The 19,588-nt window shown below is 39.2% G+C and overlaps 1 protein-coding gene across 2 annotated transcripts in view; it reads left to right on the top strand.

Moving 5' to 3' along the window:
• Positions 1-19,588, top strand: part of LOC110312287 (contactin-associated protein like 5-3) — a 604,300-nt gene that overhangs the window by 103,320 nt on the left and 481,392 nt on the right. For both annotated transcript variants that reach the window (XM_085832770.1, XM_085832768.1), the window contains exon 3: positions 12,063-12,256. In XM_085832770.1, coding sequence (XP_085688896.1) covers positions 12,063-12,256 — 194 coding nt within the window. The remainder of the gene's footprint in view (positions 1-12,062; positions 12,257-19,588) is intronic.

Raw genomic sequence — 19,588 nt, 5'->3', positions numbered from 1 at the left:
GTTTTAAAAATGCAACCAGAATTACAAGCTAATATTTTAGAACAATTAACAAATAGCCAATGCTTCTGTGACTACTCAAGAGTACCTCTTATGCGTTAGTCATTCACTAGAACCTTCACACATGATTGCTCAAAACAGATAGGGATGCTATTTATAAGAGTTGATGGTGTAAGGAGATGGCTCAGTTAACTAAATGCTTGTTTCACAAATATGATGATCTGACTTCATCACCCTTCTAAAAACTCAGGACTGGTAGTGTTCATAGTAACCCAAGCATTGTGAAGGGTAAAAAGAATCAAGAGGATTCCTGGCCCATCTTGGTAATGTAGTCTAACCAAACCAGTGAAGTCTTAGCTCATTGAGAGACCCTGCCTCAAAAGAACAAAAATCATGGTGGGAGGACTGGAAAGATGGCTCAATGGTTAAGAATACTTATTTGCTCTTCCTGAAGACTCCAGGCTGTCATAATGGGTGGTCCACAACTATCTGTAATCCAGGTTCATTGGTTGTGATGCTATCTTATGGCCTTCACAGGCATGTCACACACATGCAACTATCAACTTAGACACATACTTAAGTATACATTTTTAAGAGCTTGCATTTAGAAGTTCCAATCATATACCTCTATTATGACAATTTGGTTTAAATGGAGAATTTGGCTGTTTTACATGAACATTTTATCTGCTTGCAGGATTCATGGATGAATGAAAAGACTTAGTGTTCTTGACTTTCTGTCTTGTCACAGAATACATGCACAAACCATACCATACCACACAAAGAACTCTGGATATTGGCACAGAATATGCATACACACACCACACTACACACACACACACACACACACACACACACACACACTTACACATGTGTGTGCATGCATGCACACACTCATACACTGTACAACATAACATACATACCAGTCACAGCACAAGTACCAAGCTATACACCTCCCAACACACCCAAAACATTCACACACACCACACAATGTATAAATCATACAATACACACACACACACACACACACACGCCACAAAATGTACAGGAACTACAGCAGACCACACCATACAAACTACAAACTAAACACACACACATATGCACACACACACACACACACACACACACACACACACACACACACACACAATCTTTCTTTCTTGGCCAATACACTAAGAATCCATGGAGGTCTTTGAAAGTAGTCTCTCATTTTTAATCATTTGACTAAGAAGACATAGGTTTGGAAAGAATTATGAAATTACAGTTCATTTGTGTGGTTCGCCTTAGAACACTGAAGACCCCATAATGGTAGTGCCCCCATATCTCCTTGCTTAGTAAAAGCTTCCAGATCCCACATGGACTCGTTGAAGCTGCATGATTATTGTTTAGTACCTTTTAAACAGGTTCAGGACTAGGGATGTAAGTCAGTAAAGTGCTTATAACAACAAGAAGAAATGGGAGGCTTTGTTTCCCAGCACTGAATCAAGGAAGTATTGCAGTATGCCTGTAATTCTAGCACTTAAAATGGAGGTAGAAGCTAGAAAATCAGAAGTTCAATGTCATCCTCAGCAACACAGACACTTTGAGGATAGCCTGGGCTAAAGACCCTGTCTCAAAAACTAACAAACAACCAAACAAAAGAAGAATGGTCTAGGGGCTGGAGAGATGGCTCAGCAGTTAAGAGCACTGACTGCTCTTCTGAAGGTCCTGAGTTCGATTCCCAGCAACCACATGGTGGCTCACAACCATCCATAACAAGATCTGGCGCCCTCTTCTGGAGTGACTGAAGACAGCTACAATGTACTTACATATAATAAATGAATAAATCTTTTTTTTTTTTTTTTTTTTTAAGAAGAATGGTCTAAGTAACATTTGTAGAAATTGGCCAACCCATATCATCTTCTAGCAGTGACCTATCTCAGGTTCCTTTTGGTCAGCACTTTTTTGTCTTCCTGTTCTTGCCTACCCCAGGTAGAGCAGACACTTGTACATGGTCTTCCCTTTTGGTCCTCATATTGCTCTCCACTGGAAGGCCCACACAAGTGGATCCAAGTGCATCTTGAGGAATAGGGCTTCAAGAAGAACAGCATGATGTATTCATGTGGTTACTAGAAGTTATTAATGTTATGGATAGATGGACAGATGTCAGTATAGAAAGTCTTTGAAGAGGAAATAAGAACCAATATGGTGCCTTGTGAATCATCTTATCTGAGGATAGAATGGGTTTCAAAGCACAAATATACATGCAGCCAGGATCTTCAGTTCTAAGGCAAAATCATGATGTGTGGCTACTAATACTCCTTTTATATATAAACTCACTTCTGCAGGAGAGAGAGATCTCAGCATCCAGAAGTCAGTTAGCTAGGGACCGACAAACAATGTCTCAGTGGGTTTCTTGTGGATACGTGTAAGAAAGAAAGGCAACTGTAGGCATTGTGGCTTGAACAGCAGCTGTAGTCTAACATCTCATTTTACACTCTCCTAAACTGCTGAATCAACAGTTTGCATAGTGACTTTGCTCATGCCAGTGTTGAACGCATTATTCTAGAATACTTCTAAAACTTGTGTTGTTTCAATTCTTACTGTTGTGTTTTAATTACCTTAGATTTGATTGACTAAGGATCTTGGGATAATATTAAAAGTGATGAAGTTTTATGAACAAGGAAATGTGTGAGAAACGAGCCTTTTCTTTTAATCATAAAATCAATATTCTGAACTATTTCTTCCAGTTTTTTCTATTTCTCCTCTTCGTTCCATTTCCTTATACTTTTCCTTCTTTCTGTTCTTTTACTCCCCTCTCCCTTCTTTCCTTTTCTTATCTTTTTGACACATTATTTTAGTCTGCAGCTCTGGCTGGCTTTGAACTTATGACCATGCTTCTGCCTCAGCTTCTTGGGTGCCGGGATTACATGCATGAACACACTCCCCAGACATAAGATAATTTCTAAACAGTCTTATATAATTCAGTGTGTTAAGATTTTGAAGGCTTTAAGCAGTCAGGCCTGCTTTTGCTCACCAGTTGATAGTATTTAATTTAAAAAATGGTGACTTAAAGATAAGAGAAAAACAACAGGTTGTTAATCTCTTCTTTGTCCAGAGGTTGGTAGTTTATTATTTGTCATTATCAGAAAGAAAACAGAGAGAGTCCTGTGCCTCTTAAACACCCTGCACTGTGAGAAGTGCCCTTACTTACCTACTCTGGAGAACATATAGCACCTTGTATTAGTATTAGTCATGGGGCTGCATCTGCTTAGAATTGGAAACAATCACCCATGAAAGGAGTTACAGAGACAAAGTTTGGAGCTGAGACAAAAGGATGGACCATCTAGAGACTGCCATATCCAGGGATCCATCCCATAATTAGCCTCCAAATGATGACACCATTGCATACAATAGCAAGCATTTGCTGAAAGGACCCTGATATAGCTGTCTCTTGAGAGACTAGGCCGGGGCCTAGCAAACACAGAAGTGGATGCTCACAGTCAGCTATTGGATGGATCACAGGGCCCCCAATGGAGGAGATAGAGAAAATATCCAAGGAGCTAAAGAGATCTGCAACCCTCTAGGTGCAACAACATTATGAACTAACCAGTACCCGGGAGCTCTTGACTCTAGCTGCATATGTATCAAAAGATGGCCTAGTCGGCCATCAGTAGAAAGAGAGGCCCATTGGACATGCAAACTTTATATGCCCCAGTACAGGGGAACGCCAGGGCCAAAAAATGGGAATGGGTGGGTAGGGAAGTAGAGGGGAGGGTATGGGGGGCTTTTGGGATAGCATTGGAAATGTAATTGAGGAAAATACGTAATAAAAATATTAAAAATAATATACCACAGTTGCAACTAAATGATTTGTTACAGCAAGCTTTGTTTTTGTGATTTTAACATATGTATATATGTATATGCCCCTCCCTTGCTCTCTCTCTGTCTCTGTCTCTCTGTCTCTCTGTCTCTGTCTCTCTGTCTGTCTGTTTCTCTCTCTCTCTCTCTCTCTCTCTCTCTCTCTCTCTCTCTCTCTCTCTCTCTCTCTCTCTCTCTCTCTCTCTCTGTGTGTGTGTTTCCTGCAGACAAGAACCTAGGACCTCATGCGTACTAGTCAAGTACTCCAGTGTCTATGTGCGTATGTGTTCTTGTCTACCACAGGCAGAATAAGGCATGGGATACCATGGAGCTGAATTTAAAGGTGCCTGTGAGCTGCTAGATATAGTTTCTTGGAACCCACCTTGAGTCCTCCAGAACAGCAAAAAGTGAGCCAGCTTTCCAGTATAATCTATGGGATTTCCATCTTTTTAATAATTGCAATGAGTATTTGGTGAAGTTTCCACTTAGTTTTCCTCTGGAGCTTTGCTAGTCCCTAAACTGGAACTGTGGTACATGGGTGACTGTCACATGTAGCATCTTGCTATACCATACAGGCCCAGTAGCACAAGAATCATGTGCATGTTTTATCCAACAGCAACCCAGCCTTAGGGGTCTTTGCTCAGCCCAGATACTATTTCATATGGAGTTGAGTTCTATGAAGAGAGAAGCAGGTGCCCTGCTGAATTTTGCAGGTGCAGGTGCATGTGAGTATAATGTATCTTAGACACATGATGCAGAGGTATGGTCATAGAAAGGTCTCTCATGTGTATGATGTATGTGTGTTTAGATGTGTCAATGTGTGTGTCAATAAACAACCACGTGTCATTATTCAGATTCCATCTACCTTCCTACTACTACTATTACTTATTATTATTATTATTATTGTTGTTGTTGTTGTTAATAATAATTATTATTGACAGGCTTTTTCTATGGCCTGAAACTTGTAACCATTTAAATTATCTAATACTTATACCAATAAAGACACATGAGGTGTAAACTGAGGTAAAACTTGCTAGTTCAGCATGGTAACTTTATTTTTTGAACTGTACACAGAGTATCTATTTACAACCCTAATTCTACAACTAAACTACTATCTCTTCAGAAATCTCTTTCTCTCTTTGTCATTCTACTTACCAATGTCATTTTACCTTTCTCTGAACTCCTCCAAGCCTAAGAAGGTTGCTTAGCAAGCATTCTTTTGTGGAACACTGTTTTAACTCTATCCTGCCATCTGCTTCTCTGTTGTTCCTATAAGCCCAAAGAGGAAATCCCTATCTCTTACTCTTTGCTCCTTCTATAAAGCCCTTTCTATGTCAAAAAGGAGGTAGGAAGAAAGGGAAAGAGGAACAGGGAGAGGGAAAGAGAAAGGGACATGGATAGAGAGAATTCTATCAAAGGTACAATTGTCAAAAAAGTCTCCTACATATTGGCAGCTGAACCATGTCACAGTCATGGAAGACTGAGGCTCCAAGCCAAGGCAGTAGTGCTGAACCATTTCACGTTCATACTGGACTAGCTCAAGTTCACCCAGGTCACTGTGGCTTCAGTCATAAAGCAAATACCCCAAGCAACTTATCTTAAAATAGGCAAGACCTTTGCATTCTTTAGTATTCTTAGCTATGGAGGCATTTAGAGGTACATCAAATTGCACCACTTGAGGACACACCTAACTGCATTAGACACATTATATCTGTATCTCTCTCTCTCTCTCTCTCTCTCTCTCTCTCTCTCTCTCTCTCTCTCTCTCTCTCTCTCTCTCTATCTCTACCTCTACCTCTACCTCTACCTCTACCTCTACCTCTACCTCTACCTCTACCTCTACCTCTACCTCTACCTCTATCTCTATCTCTATCTCTATCTCTATCATCTCTATCTCTATCTCTATCTCTATCTCTATCTCTATCTCTATCTCTATCTCTATCTCTATCTCTATCTCTATCTCTATCTCTATCTCTATCTCTATCTCTCTCTCTCTCTCTCTCTCTCTCTCTCTATCTCTATCATCTCTATCTCTATCTCTCTCTCTCTCTCTCTCTCTCTCTCTCTATCTCTATCTCTAACTCTATCTCTATCTCTATCTCAGCTTTCATATTTTGCTAATAATTATGTTTTCTTTGTACAATAATCAAATATTCTCTAACTAAAATTTCTGCAATTTATCAAGTACTCTTGCCAGTGAGCCTTAGTAATACACCTGTATCCTTCTTCCCAGAGATGACTGCAGCTGTGCATCACGATGCTCTGCATGTTAATATGGGTGCTGGGGTTTGAACTCAAGTGTCCATGTTTGCAAGGCAAGTGCTGCACTGAGTGACCCACCTTCCCAGCCCCAAGTCATCTGTTTATTTATTACTATGCTTTATTCACAAAATAGACTTGTCCATAAAGCAATTTGGAATCTTGGCTTGTAGAGCCACCAAGTATATTATAACTGGGCCTCTGACTTATCCTCCCTGCTAATTCCACCTACATTCATGGAAAAGTGTTTGTTGTTCAAGAGACTTCTGTATGATGTATGGGAAGGCACAAGTCTTAAAAATCTTTTCCTTCTAAGATTTATATTAGGGATTAAATTATAGTTGAGAGCTGGGGTAATATCTTAGTTTTTAAAATCTAGGTGTGAAATTTAAGACAAGGCTCAATAACTTCTGTTCAGTCATTCTCTGTTTTATTGGATGTAGAATTTTTCATTGACCCAAGTGCTGAGTGACTCTGCTACTCCTGCTTGCTAGTTTGCTTGGGATTCCCTTGTCACCACTTCATGTGCACTAAGATTACAACCTGGCCACCACCTATCTCCAGGTTTAGCATGTATACCAGGATATAAACTCAGCTACTGCACAACAAGCAATTTACCTGTTGAATCATCACTCTAGAACTGCTTTCTTATATTTTAATATAACTTAAACTGATATATAAATAATTGTAAAAAGGAAAAATTCTAAATTGTGAACAAGTAGTTCAGCTGGGGACTCTTGACAATAAAGGGAAATTATGAAGGATTGGAAATGTTCATTTCAAACTAGTGAACACCACTAATAAAAGAGCCAAAGCCCTACATTATTCTGCCCATAATAGGTTTATTATTTATTTTATATAGTTATTTACTATACAGATATAATAAAGGAAAATTGTAAAAAACACAAACATACAAATCAGCCTTTCTTTACTCAGAAAAAAAAGTAACATCATACATTAATTTCCTATCAAGATTTAGTGTTTTTCAGGTGATTCTACTTAAAACCACTTTGAAATTTTTATTTTTTTAAAGATCAATGAAGCCTTTAAAATGAGCAGCAGGAGAGACTGGACATGATGAATGGTTCCAGAATTAGTTTGGGTTTCCTAGGAAAATAAATCTTGCATCTCTTTCAGTTCTAAGAGTTAGCAGATAGGCAGCAGGAGTGGTTGGGACTTTTGGGTGTGGTAAGAAACACAGTAGGAACAGCACACATGTATTTCTGGGGCTGATATATCAGGATACTCAGGGCTTCCTCCCATGAATATTAACCTTTATTTAATTTGTTTTTCTTTATTATTGACTGAGACATACACACAGTATATTTTGATCAAAGCTACCTCTTTTTCCTCCACTCCAGTCCTTTTTCTATGCCCATACTATTTATATCTCCCACCTTCATACATTTTTTTTTTACATTTTGTATTGCCAATATTGTTGCTCTGTGGATTTTTAAAATCCACTGAGTGTATTTAATAACTTAGTGTTCTCTGTATGGCCATGGCTATAAATCTATCTACTAAGCATGTATAGATTTTTATGGGCCATTCCTGACATAATCTAGTGGTTCCTCCAATGAAAGCCATCACTTATTCCTCAGCTAGAGGTGGAATTTCATGACCCCATTCCCTGTGTAGACTGAGATTTTATCTGCATTGGCCTTGTCTTACACACAGAACCATGAGTTCATAAGTGAACAGATCTTGTGTGGCAAACACCATTTTATCAAAGTTCACTACCTCTATCTCATAAGGCCTTTTTGTATCTTCTTCCAAGAGGATGCCAAAGGCATGAGATGAGGGAGTCTTAGAGAGCTGACCTATTTAGAGCTGAGTGCTCCACTACTTTTCTCTGTATGTTGCACAGATTTAATCGCCGTATGAATCTCCATCGGCTGTAAAAATAAGCATTTCTTATGAGGGTTCAAAAATGCACTGATTTATGGGCATAAAGATAAGATATTAGGGAATAATTTATGACTGTATTCACTTTGCAGATTAATAATATTATGTTCTCCTGTAGAGCCTGTGATCAAGCCAGCCACAGGTTCTTGCCCTGCTAACAGTAGCAGGCATGAGTTACATCATGTAGACTGGGATTTAAATCATGGTTATATGTTTTATCAGTTAAAAGAGCCATGCTTCGATTAGGACTTCTTGAACAGAACTTCTGTTCAATCATAAAGTAGTTTATTACTCCCATGGCATTCATGCCATGACTAAACCAGTGGTCCTTGACAAGACAGTCTTTACTATAGCTAACATGATTCCCAGTTAGTTCAGACTGATGACTACAGTTCTTCCTCTGGTTGTGTAAATAGCACTTTCCAGCATTATGGATGTTAGTCCATAGGAATAAAGCTTCTAGATCAGTACAAAGTTGATTTCCCAACACCCTATGACTCAACTATATTGTGACTTCAACAACAGTTTCTTGCCTTCAATATCTGGAAGATAACCAAGAACAATGGTTATAGCTTTTATTTTCTAGAGGAGTATGAGATCCTAATGACAAAAATAACAATTAACATACAGATAACCAATCCATAGCATGAGTATTTTTTTATTTCAAGGTGTATTGTATGTGGGTAGATATTACCTCCCACTATAGGCTAACTGTAGTCAAACTCTTTTTGTATATGTGTATTTATATATTGTAGGAACCTTCATCAGTTATAGCTTTTGATGCAGCATTTTCAACGTGTCATGGTGCTTTTCTATACTTACTCCTCTATGCTACCCTCCCACCTTCCACCCCATTGTACCCTTCCTGTTCTACTCTCTTCAGTTCGCTTTTCATACCACTAGCATTCTAACTTTTGGTGTGTGTGTGTATTCATTTGAAACTACTTATTAGAATTAGTATCCTCTTTTTACCATGTGGCTCTCGATATTTAAGTCAGCTGGTCAGGCTTGGGAGCAAGCCCCTTTCACACTGAGTCAGATCCTCAGCCTGGAATTTTCTGGGGATTAGATATATTATTTTCTGTTACAAAGTAATCTCAAGGAGTTGAATTTCCCTTAATGGTTTGTATCATTGCTGTCCAGTTTGTTGTTGTTGTTGTTGTTGTTGTGTTGGTTTTGTTTTTACTTTTTGTATCTCTTCTTTCCACTGTCATGAGATGGATGTTATTTCTGTTATAGGACATTGTACAGGGAGTAAAAGCATACTGAATACTGTAAATTCCAGCATATGGTGGCTGGATCACAATAAGTATTGATTCTTATCCCCACTGTGGATTTGTTCGGTCTTACAAGAGCATCCACATGATGGTACAGACACTCAATACCTTTCCCAGCAATAGTTCTGCACAATAATGGTTGTAATACTATAGAGAGCTAAAAGTCAGTTACCCCTCCCCTCTACACACACCACCCACACATATAAATGTATAGCACATGTATAATACAGTATCTACCTTATTTGTGACATACTGATCACTAAGCAGGACACATTTCTGAGTAGATTGCAATCAGGGGCCTTTCTCCATATCTGCTTCAAATCTCATTTAATTGGTGGAAATGATAAGAAGCTCATCAAACAAGAATACTGGAGACTAGCTAATGCTGGAAGACACTCCCCACACCCTACACATCTTAAGATGAGGAAGGTTTCTGCCTTTCTTCCCCCAGATACATTGTCAACATATTCAGTCCCATGTGTTAAGGGACTGTTCACTGGGAACCATGATACACAGTGTTCCTTAGCTACGACTCCTAGGCTAGAGTGAATGTGCAGTGGGGATCAAAATATAGAAGGTCCCTGAGCTACCAAAATGAGGTTTGAGCAAATACATTTTGATTTGGTGGGAGGTACACACGAGCATCATGAGAATGAGCATGCAAGCTTTAAAAAGAAAGATGAATATTTCTCTTAATCTATTTAATCTACTCTTTCCTCCTGTTCTGAGCAAATGAGCCAGCAAAATAGTTGATTTTTACCACATTCCTGTTTATCCTCGAAGGCACTCTACAATTCCCCTCATTATTCACACTTTCTTTAGCACAAGGGCTACACATGTGTAGGTGTGGGTGGCGTGTATGAATCGGAGGAATACTTATTTTTTTAGCTTTCCATGGTATTACAGCTATGACCACATGACTAAGGACTCAAGCATAGAAATAGACTTTTCTTTAACCTCTATGCCTTCTGTTTTCTCCTTTCAATGACAAACATATTAAACAAAGTATAATATTCTAGAGTACTTAAAAATTCAGTAGTCAGTAAATGTTTATAAAGATTTATTTATTTATTTTTTTTTTTTTTACTATTTGAGATAGAGACAAAAACCTTAAGGCACGAGTCTTCAACTTCCATGAGAATGAATATTGAGGGTGCACAAAGTTCAATTTTCATGAATAATCTTGGAGCCAAGCAACTGTTGCAACGTCCTTGTAAGTCTTGGTAGAGTGGGTTATACATAAAATGTGACAGGCTTATTCATGTTCTGTGATTGTGTATATAACATTCCCTCTTCTGTTCCCTATGCATGGGTAATTTCCATACTGTCCATTTCCCTCCATCTAGGCATGGCTATCCTGGTCTCAGGTGCCAAGAACCAGCCACAGCTTTGAAAGTGGTTCCTGAGAGAAGGCATGTGGGTGCAGCAAAACAAATGACTTGAAGTCAAATTGTGGGTATCAAGCTGTTGGCCTATATTTTGCTTGAGACATATTTCCAGATTGCTCTATCCTTGGGACAGCTTTCTCTTACAGTACCAAAAACTCTCTGGATAGCTCATCTTTTGCAGATCAAAAACCCAGTTTTTATTTATTACCAATTCAGTCATTACTCCAGGTTTCCTTAGGACTGTTCCATGAATCAAGATCTAATGATCCCAGTCTCTTGATTCTTAGAAGGAAACAGACAGCAAGGACTTTTTTTTTTAACATTACAAAAGAATTCAGAGATCTGTGTGCCTTTGTTAAGCAATGACAATACGCTAGATGGGTGAGAATTTGTTCTGTGATAAGAAACCCCTAAATCTCTTTATATCCTTCCTTAGTATCTTTCTGACAAGCTGATTCATAGGGCAGTTGCTTCTGTTCTTTTAGATTTATGAATCTCCTTATACAATTCATATTGCATCCTTATATTTTACATAATTGTGAAATTAAGTACTTTTGAACTCATGTTTTCAGAGTTATTTCCCACAACTTAAGGGTTGTATTGATGGTCTAAGCAATTACCCATTTGCTGAGACTTTAACCATACTATCACTTTCCAGACACTCATTGTCTCTGATTATCATGTAATAATTAACTTGGCAGAGAGGGCATTCATCAAAGAAAGAACACGAATATACATAAATTATTATACAAACAGGCCTATGCCTACATCAACCATCAACACTCACGGAGGCCCATGTCCTGCCAGTTCTGTTCCATGGGTAGGAACCATGTCAGGCCATTCCTTTAACACTCACTTTTCAGCTTAACTGGCTCTGCCTTTGAAAGGCCTCTATGAGCACCTCCTAGTACATTTTGTACCCTGTGTCAATATTCTAACATCTGTCTTTCTTCTGTGAAGGTCTCTCACATGTTTTTTTTTGAACTTTTTTTTCCACTTCACCCAGCATTCTCCTCATGGAAAATAAAAGTTAAAAGAGCAAATGATGCCCATGTAGGGCTCCATGAGTGTCTTCTTTCAGTGTTGTACCAAGAGTGAGATACAGGTCCCCTTGTAGTTTCACAGCACAGATTTGGACAGAGAATGTAAAGAAGGAGCAAAAGAGAAAGGAATTGTAGAAGAAAGAATTTGGAAAAGGAGGGAGACACCATAAACACCACACTTTCCCTCAACCTTGAGCCCTGGGATACAGAATGGAAAATTTATTCTAACAGTACTAGGAGTTTAAGTTCAGAGGCAGCAACTGTGCCTTAATTAAACAGAGTTCCATTGGTCTTTGGCATAGGAAATGGTGACTTTCTAAGACATTATTTAAATTATCTCTTTCATCCTATTCCAGGAACTGGTGGTTGGTCCCCAGCAGATTCTAATGCCCAGCAGTGGCTCCAAATGGACCTGGGAAACAGAGTGGAGATTACAGCTGTGGCTACCCAGGGAAGATATGGGAGCTCTGACTGGGTGACAAGCTATCGCCTGATGTTCAGTGACACAGGGCACAACTGGCAACAGTACACGCAGGAAGGCAGCATCTGGGTAGGACATATTTTCCTTTACTCGTGAATAAAAATGAGATTTGCTAATTCTAACCAGTGAGTGTTTCTACCACCTTACTGTACCCAGACTATTAGGGCTTAAATCACTGTCCTGTGCCTATTCAGAATTATAACATTACATCTAGGTCATGTCTTCTGTATAGCTCTATACCAAGGGCAATTGGAGGATCAGAGGTAAAGGTTCATTGTGTTCTTCCCTCTATTGGAATTTTGACGGTTTTAGAGCAGAGTCTGTTACATCATCTTTGACAATATGAAAACATGATAACAAAAACCTAGTTGTTTGTAAGACGGTGTCATTGGCTATCCTACTTTCTTTTGCTCAATGTTTTGTGGTAAAGTTCTATTGACCAAAGCAATATGAATGAGAAAAGTCTCATTTTTGTTTATGGTTCCAGGTTGCCATCTATCAAGGCAAGGGGTTCAGAGCTGTAGGAGCCTGAGGTTGGTAGTCACATGGCATTTATAATGAGAAGAAGCAATGAATGTTATGCTAGTGCTCATCTCAGTTTCTTCACTTTCTTTTTAAAATTTATTTATTTATATGCTTTAATCCTTTTTTACAGACCAGATTTTAGCCCCTTACTTGTTGCCTCTGACAGCTCCCCTTCCCATACCTCCTCCTGCCCTAGTCTCCAAGATGATATACCCACCCTTCTACACCCACCCCACCAGGCCACAGCACTCCCTGGGGACTCAAGAGTTAGGTGTATCTTCTCTCACTGAGGCCAGACCAGGCAGTTCTCTGCTGTATATGTGTAAGGGGGGAGGGGGAACAGCGTGATATCAGCTGGTGTATGCTGCCTGGTTGGTGTCTCAGTTTTTGAGAGATCTCAGGGGTCCAGGTAAGTTGAGACTGCAGGTCTTCCCATGGGACTTTCCTCCACCTCAGCTTCTTCCAGCTTTTCCCCAATTCAACCACAAGGGTCCCCTGTTTCCAGTCACTGATTGGGTGCTAGTATCTGTATCTGACTCTTTCAGCTGCTTGTTGGGTCTCTCAGAGGGCAGCCATGCTAGGCTCCAGTCTGTAAGCACACCAAAGTAATTAGTAATAGTATTAGTAATAGTGTCAGGGCCCCAGATCTCTTATTGAGCTGGATTCTTATTTGGGCCTGTCATTGGACCTCCTTTCTCTCATGCTCTTCTCCATTTTTGTCCCTGAAGTTCATTCAGTGTGAAGAACCGCCTCCCATTACCGAATCCATGATGAGGAATTGCATGACCTCAAAGTCTGACTCAGAGTACATGTTCTTCCTTAACACTGCTTCCTGTCAGCTATCTTGTCACAGCAACCAGGAAAGACACAGATACACCAGCCTTTCACTTTCCTCTGACTATTTTGCATCTTCTTCAGATTAATTTTGTATTTCAAGTTTACAGGGATCATATAGTCTTTTACCAATATAACCTACACCTGGATGGTATGATGCTTGGTGATTTCTGTACTTTTCTGGAGTGTGTTTGCACACATGAGGTTTGCATTGGTTACCAAACACTTCCCTTACTCTGTGGTCAGTTGAAACAATGGATTACATAGTTCAGTCGTCCGTTTTCCAATTTCATGCTTTTTTTATTGGATATTTTCGTTATTTACATTTCAAATCCTATCCCATTTCCTGGTTTTGTGCCCCCCCCCCAGAAAATCCCTATCCCATCCTCCTTCCCCCTGCCTCTATGAGTGTGTTTCTCCAGTCACCCATCCACACTCACCTCCCTACCTTCAATTCCCCTACACTGGGGCACCTATCTTGCCTTCACAGGACCAAGGACCTCTCCTTTGATGCATGACAAGGCCATCCTCTGCAAGGTAAGCAGCTGTAGCCATGTGCACTCCTTTCTTGATGGCTTAGTCCCCCTGGGAACTCTGGGGGAGGACTGAATGATTGATATTGTTATTCCTCCTGTGGTTTTATAATCTGCTTCAACTCCTTCAGTCCTTTCTCTAACCCCTCTATTGGGGACTCTATGCTCAGTCCAATGGTTAGCTACTAGCATCTGCCTCTGTATTTGTAAGGCTCTGGCAGGGTCTGTCAGAAGACAGCCATATAAGACTCCTTGCAGCATGCACTTTTTGGCATCCACAATAGTGTCTGTTAACTGTATATGGGATGAATCCCCAGGTGGGACAGACTCTGGATGGCCTTTCCTTCAGTCACGGCTCTACACTTTGTCACCATATTTGCTCCTGTGAGTATTTTGTTTTTCTAAGAAGAACCAAAGCACCAAAACTTTACTCTTCCTTCTTCAGCTTCATGTGGTCTGTGAATTATAGCTTGGTTATTTGGAACTTTTTGGCTAATATCAACTTGTCAGTGAATGCATACCATGCATATTCTTTTGTGATTGGGTTACCTTACTCAGGATGATACTTTATAATTCTATCCATTTGCTTAAGAATTCCATGAATTCATAATTTTTAATAGCTGAGTAGTATTTTATTGTGTAAATGTACCACATTTTCTGCATCCACTCCTCTGTTGAGGGACTGCTGGGTACTTTCTAGTTCATGGCTGTTATAAATAAGGCTGCTATGAACATAGTGGAGCACATGTCCTTATTACATGTTGGTGCATCTTCTGAATATATGCCTAGGAGTGGTATAGCTGGGTCCTCAGGTAGTACTATGTCCAATTTTCCGAGGAACTGCCAAACTGATTTCCAGGGTGGTTGTATCAGCTTGCAATCCCACCAGCAATGGGGAAATGTTCCTCTTTCTTCACATCTTTGCCAGAATCTGCTGTCACCTAAGGTTTTGATCTTAGCCATTTTGACTGGTATGAGGATTGCTTTGATTTGCATTTCTCTGATGACTAAGGATAATGAACATTTCTTTAGGTACTTCTCGGCCATCCAGTATTCCTTAGTTGAGAATTCTTTGTTCAGCTCTGTACCCCATTTTTAATGGTGTTATTTCATTCTCTGGAGTCTGATTTCTTGAATTCCTTGTATATGTTGGATATTAGCCCTCTATCAGATGAAGGATTGGTAAAGAACTTTTCCCAATCTGTTTGTTGCCTGTTTGTCCTATTGACAGTGTCCTTTGCCTTACAGAAGCTTTACAGAAGTTTTATTAGGTCCTATTTGTCAATACTTGATCTTAGAGCATAAGCCATTGTTCTGTTCAGGAAATTTTGCCCTGTGCCAATGTGTTCAAGGCTCTTCCCCAATTTCTCCTCTTTCAGTTTCAGTGTATCTGGTTGTATGTGGAGGTCCTTGATCTACTTGGAATTGGGCTTTGTACAAGGAGATAAGAATGGGTTGATTTGCTTTTTTCTACATGCTGAACACCAGTTGAACCCACACCATTTGTTAAAAATGCAGCCTTTTTCCACTGAATGGTTTTAGGTCCTTTATCAAAGATCAAGTGACTGTAAGTGTGTGGGTTCATTTTTGGGTCTTCAATTGTATTCCACTGATCTTCTTGTCAGTATCTGTACAAACACCAGGCAGTATTTATCACTATTGTTCTGTAATACAGCTTGAGGCCAGCAATGGTGATTCCCTCAGAAGTACTTTTATTGTTGAGAATAATTTTTGCTCTCCTGGGTTTTTTGTTATTCCAAATGAATTTACAAATTGTTCTTTCTAACTTCATGAATAATTGAGTTGGAATTTTGATGAGAATTGCATTGAATTTGTAGATTGCTTTCAGAAAGATTACCAATTTTACTATATCAATCCTGCCAATCCATGAGCATGGGAGATCTTTCCATCTTCTGAGGTCTTCTTTGATTTCTTTCTTCAGAGACTTGAAATTCTTGTCATACAGATATTTCACTTGCTTGGTTAGAGCACACCAAAGTATTTTATATTATTTATGATGATTTTGAAGGGTATCATTTCCCTAATGTCTTTCTCAGCCTTTTTATTCTTTGAGTAGAGGAAGGCTACTGATTTGTTTGAGATAGTTTTATATCAAGCCACTTTTCTGAAGTTGTTTATGACCTTTAGGAGTTCTCTTGTGGAATTTGTGGGGTCATTTTAGTATACTATCATGTCTTCTGTAAGTAATGATATTTTGACTTTTTTCCTTTCCAATTTGTATTCCTCTGACCCCCTTTTATTGTCTAATTGCTTGAGCTAAAACTTCAAGTAGTATATTGAATAGGTCAAGAGAGAGTGGGCAGCCTTACTCCCTGATTTTAGTGGGATTGCTTTAAGTTTCTCTCCATTTAGTTTGATGTTGGCTACTGGTTTGCTGTATATTGCTTTTATTATGTTTAGATATGGGCCTTGAATTCCTGATCTTTCCAAGACTTTTATCATGATCTGGTGTTGGATTTTGTCGAATGCCTTTTCAGCATGTTATGACATGTTAATGCAGTTTTTCTCTTTGACTTTGTTTATATAGTGGATTATGTTAATTGATTTCTGTACATTGAACCATCCTTGCATCCCTGGGGTGAAGCCTACTTGATCATGATGGATGATCATTTTGATGTGTTCTTGGATTTGGTTTGAGAGAATTTTATTGAATATTTTTGTATCGATATTTATAAGGGAAATTGGTCTGAATTCTCTTTCTTTGTTGGATCTTTTTGTGGTTTAGGTATCAAAGTAATTGTGACTTCATGGAAGGAGCTGGGTAGAGTTCCTTCTGTTTCTATTTTGTGGAATACTTTGAGGAGATTGGTACTAAGTCTTCTTTGAAGGTCTGACAGAATTCTGCACTAAACACATCTGTGTCTGGGCTTTTATTTTGGTTGGGAGACTATTAATGACTGTTTCTATTTCTCTAGGGGATATAGGACTATTTAGATAATTTGTATGATCCTTATTTAACTTTGGTACCTGGTATCTGTGTAGAAAATTGTCCAATTCATTCAGATTTTCCAGTTTTGGTGAGTATAGGCTTTTTTAGTACAATCTGATGATTTTTTTGGATTTCCTAGGTTTCTGTTGTTATATCTCCCTTTTCATTTCTGATTTTGTTAAGTTGGGTACTGTCTCTGTGCCCTCTGGTTATTCTGGCTAAGGGTTTATCTATCTTGTTGATTTTTTCAAGGAACCAGCTCTTGGTTTGGTTGTTTCTTTATATAGTTTTTTTTTCCTACCTGGTTGATTTCATCCTTGAGTTTGATTATTTCCTGCCACCTACTCCTCTTGGGTGCATTTGCTTCTTTTTCTTCTAGAGTTTTCAGGTGTGCTGTGAAGCTGCTAGTATAAGCTCTCTCCAGTTTCTTTTTGGAGGTACTTAGAGCTATGAGTTTTCCTCTTACCACTGCTTTCATTGTGTCCCATAGGTTTGGATATAATATTTCTTCATTGTTGTTAAATTCTAACATGTCTTTAATTTCTTTCTTTCTTCCTTTCTTTCTTTTTTTCTTTCTTGATCAAGTTATCATTGAGTAGAGCATTGTTAAGCTTCCATGAGTATGTATGTTTTCAGTTGTTTTTGTTGAAATTTAAGACCAACCTTAGTCTTTGATGATCTGATAGGGATCATGGGATTATTTAAATATTTTCATATCTGTTGAGGCCTGTTTTGTGACCAATTATATGGTCAGTTTTGAAGAAGGTACCATGAGTTTCTGAGAAGGTGGTATATTCTTTTGATTTAGATAATGTTTTCTATGGTGTTGTCTTCCCCCTGAGATTCTCTCTTCTATCTCTTGTATTCTGTTGGTAATACTTGCATCTATATCTCCTGATCTCTTTCCTAGATTTTCTAACTTCAGGATTGTCTCCCTTTGTGATTTCTTTACTGCTTCTATTTCCAGTTTTAGATCTTGCATTGTTTTCTTCATTTCCTTTGCCTGTTTGATTGTGATTTCCTGTAATTCTTCAAGGGATTTTTGTGTTTCCTGTTTAAGGGCATCTACCTGTTCACCCATGTTCTCCTGTATGTCTTTAAGGAAATTATTTATGTCTTTCTTAAAGACCTTTATCATAGTCATGAGAAGTGATTTTAGATCCTCATCTTGCTTTTCCAGGGTGATGGTATATCCAGGACTTGCTATGATGTAGGGATTTGGTTCTGAAGGTGCCAAGCACCCTTGGTTTCTGTTGCTTATGTCCTTATGCTTGCTTCCAGCCATCTGAATATCTCTAGTGCTACCTGCCCTTGCTATATATAACTGGAGCATGTCCTTTCTATAATCTTGGTTGTGTCAGAACTCCTCAGAGTCCAGCTGTCTTTGGGGTCCTGTGATTCTGGGATCATGTGATACTGAGATTCTGGGTGTGTCAGAGTTCCTGTGAGTCAAGCTGCCTCTGGGACCCTGAGATCCTGGTATGACCAAGCTCCTAAGATCCTGTGATCCTGGAGTCCTATGATCCTGGCTGTGTTGGAGCACCTGGGGTTTGAGCATCCTCTGGGTGCTGTGGGACTGGTTGCAGAGTTTGTGCCCAAGTTAAACTTGCCTCCAATTTCATCCTTGAGCAGCTCCCAAACTTCCTGAGAGATGCTGTCCTATCTTCTTGATTTACACACATTTATTCTGCCAATTTTCTCCAGCATGTCCTGAGTATTGATCACTATTTGATATACTATTTGAAGCCTAACAAGTTCAGAAAACAATTTGAGAGTAAAAAAATCTCATTACTATCAACATATATCTTCTAAGCACTCATTATATGCCAAGCAGCAGGATACATGAACAGAGCCTTAAAGATGCATTCTCTTCTTTTCCTGTATGCCCAGAACCATTAATAGACTAAAGCATGGCTCCTATGTAGCACAGAATGCATTCTTATTTGGGTGTATGTATTTGTTGTGTGTTTTTTCTGACTTAGTCACTTGAAACAGGTCCACTTAGCACTGTTGCTGTCAAGGAAGGCTTTGTTGTTGCCTCAGTGTGGACTGCAAGCAAAAATAGATAATGTGAAATTGACAGAGGCAGGGTAATAACAACAGAGGTCCAACCCCACAAGTGAACTATGGAGGTGTGCAGAGTTGATGTGTTTCATGTCTATGCCCAGTTATAGTGGTTCACATGGAAAAAAATGCCCCTCATCTAAGAGCATACAGATACTTTTGACAATGTTCTGAAACAAGAAAATGCCTCACAGGGCTACAACATGTATCCAGCAACCCCAGAAGAAGGGACCCCAGATCTGAAGAGAAAACCTATCAGTTAAGGACTCACAGACTTAAGTTCAGCTCACTTCACATTGCCCATGCATGGTTGTTTACAACCACCCGTAACTCTAGCACCAGTGAATTGATCCAATACCTATGGTGTCTGAAGGCACTGTACTCATTCACACACACACACACACACACAAACACACACACACACACACACACACACACACACACACACACACACACACACACACACATTTAAAGCTACAAAAAATGTTTACAAGG

This window comes from Mus caroli, unplaced genomic scaffold (genome assembly GCF_978045245.1).
Source record: "Mus caroli unplaced genomic scaffold, Mus_caroli_1 scaffold_18, whole genome shotgun sequence".
NCBI classification, from domain to species: Eukaryota; Metazoa; Chordata; class Mammalia; order Rodentia; family Muridae; genus Mus; species Mus caroli.
This window is presented reverse-complemented; position numbering and strand designations above follow the sequence as displayed.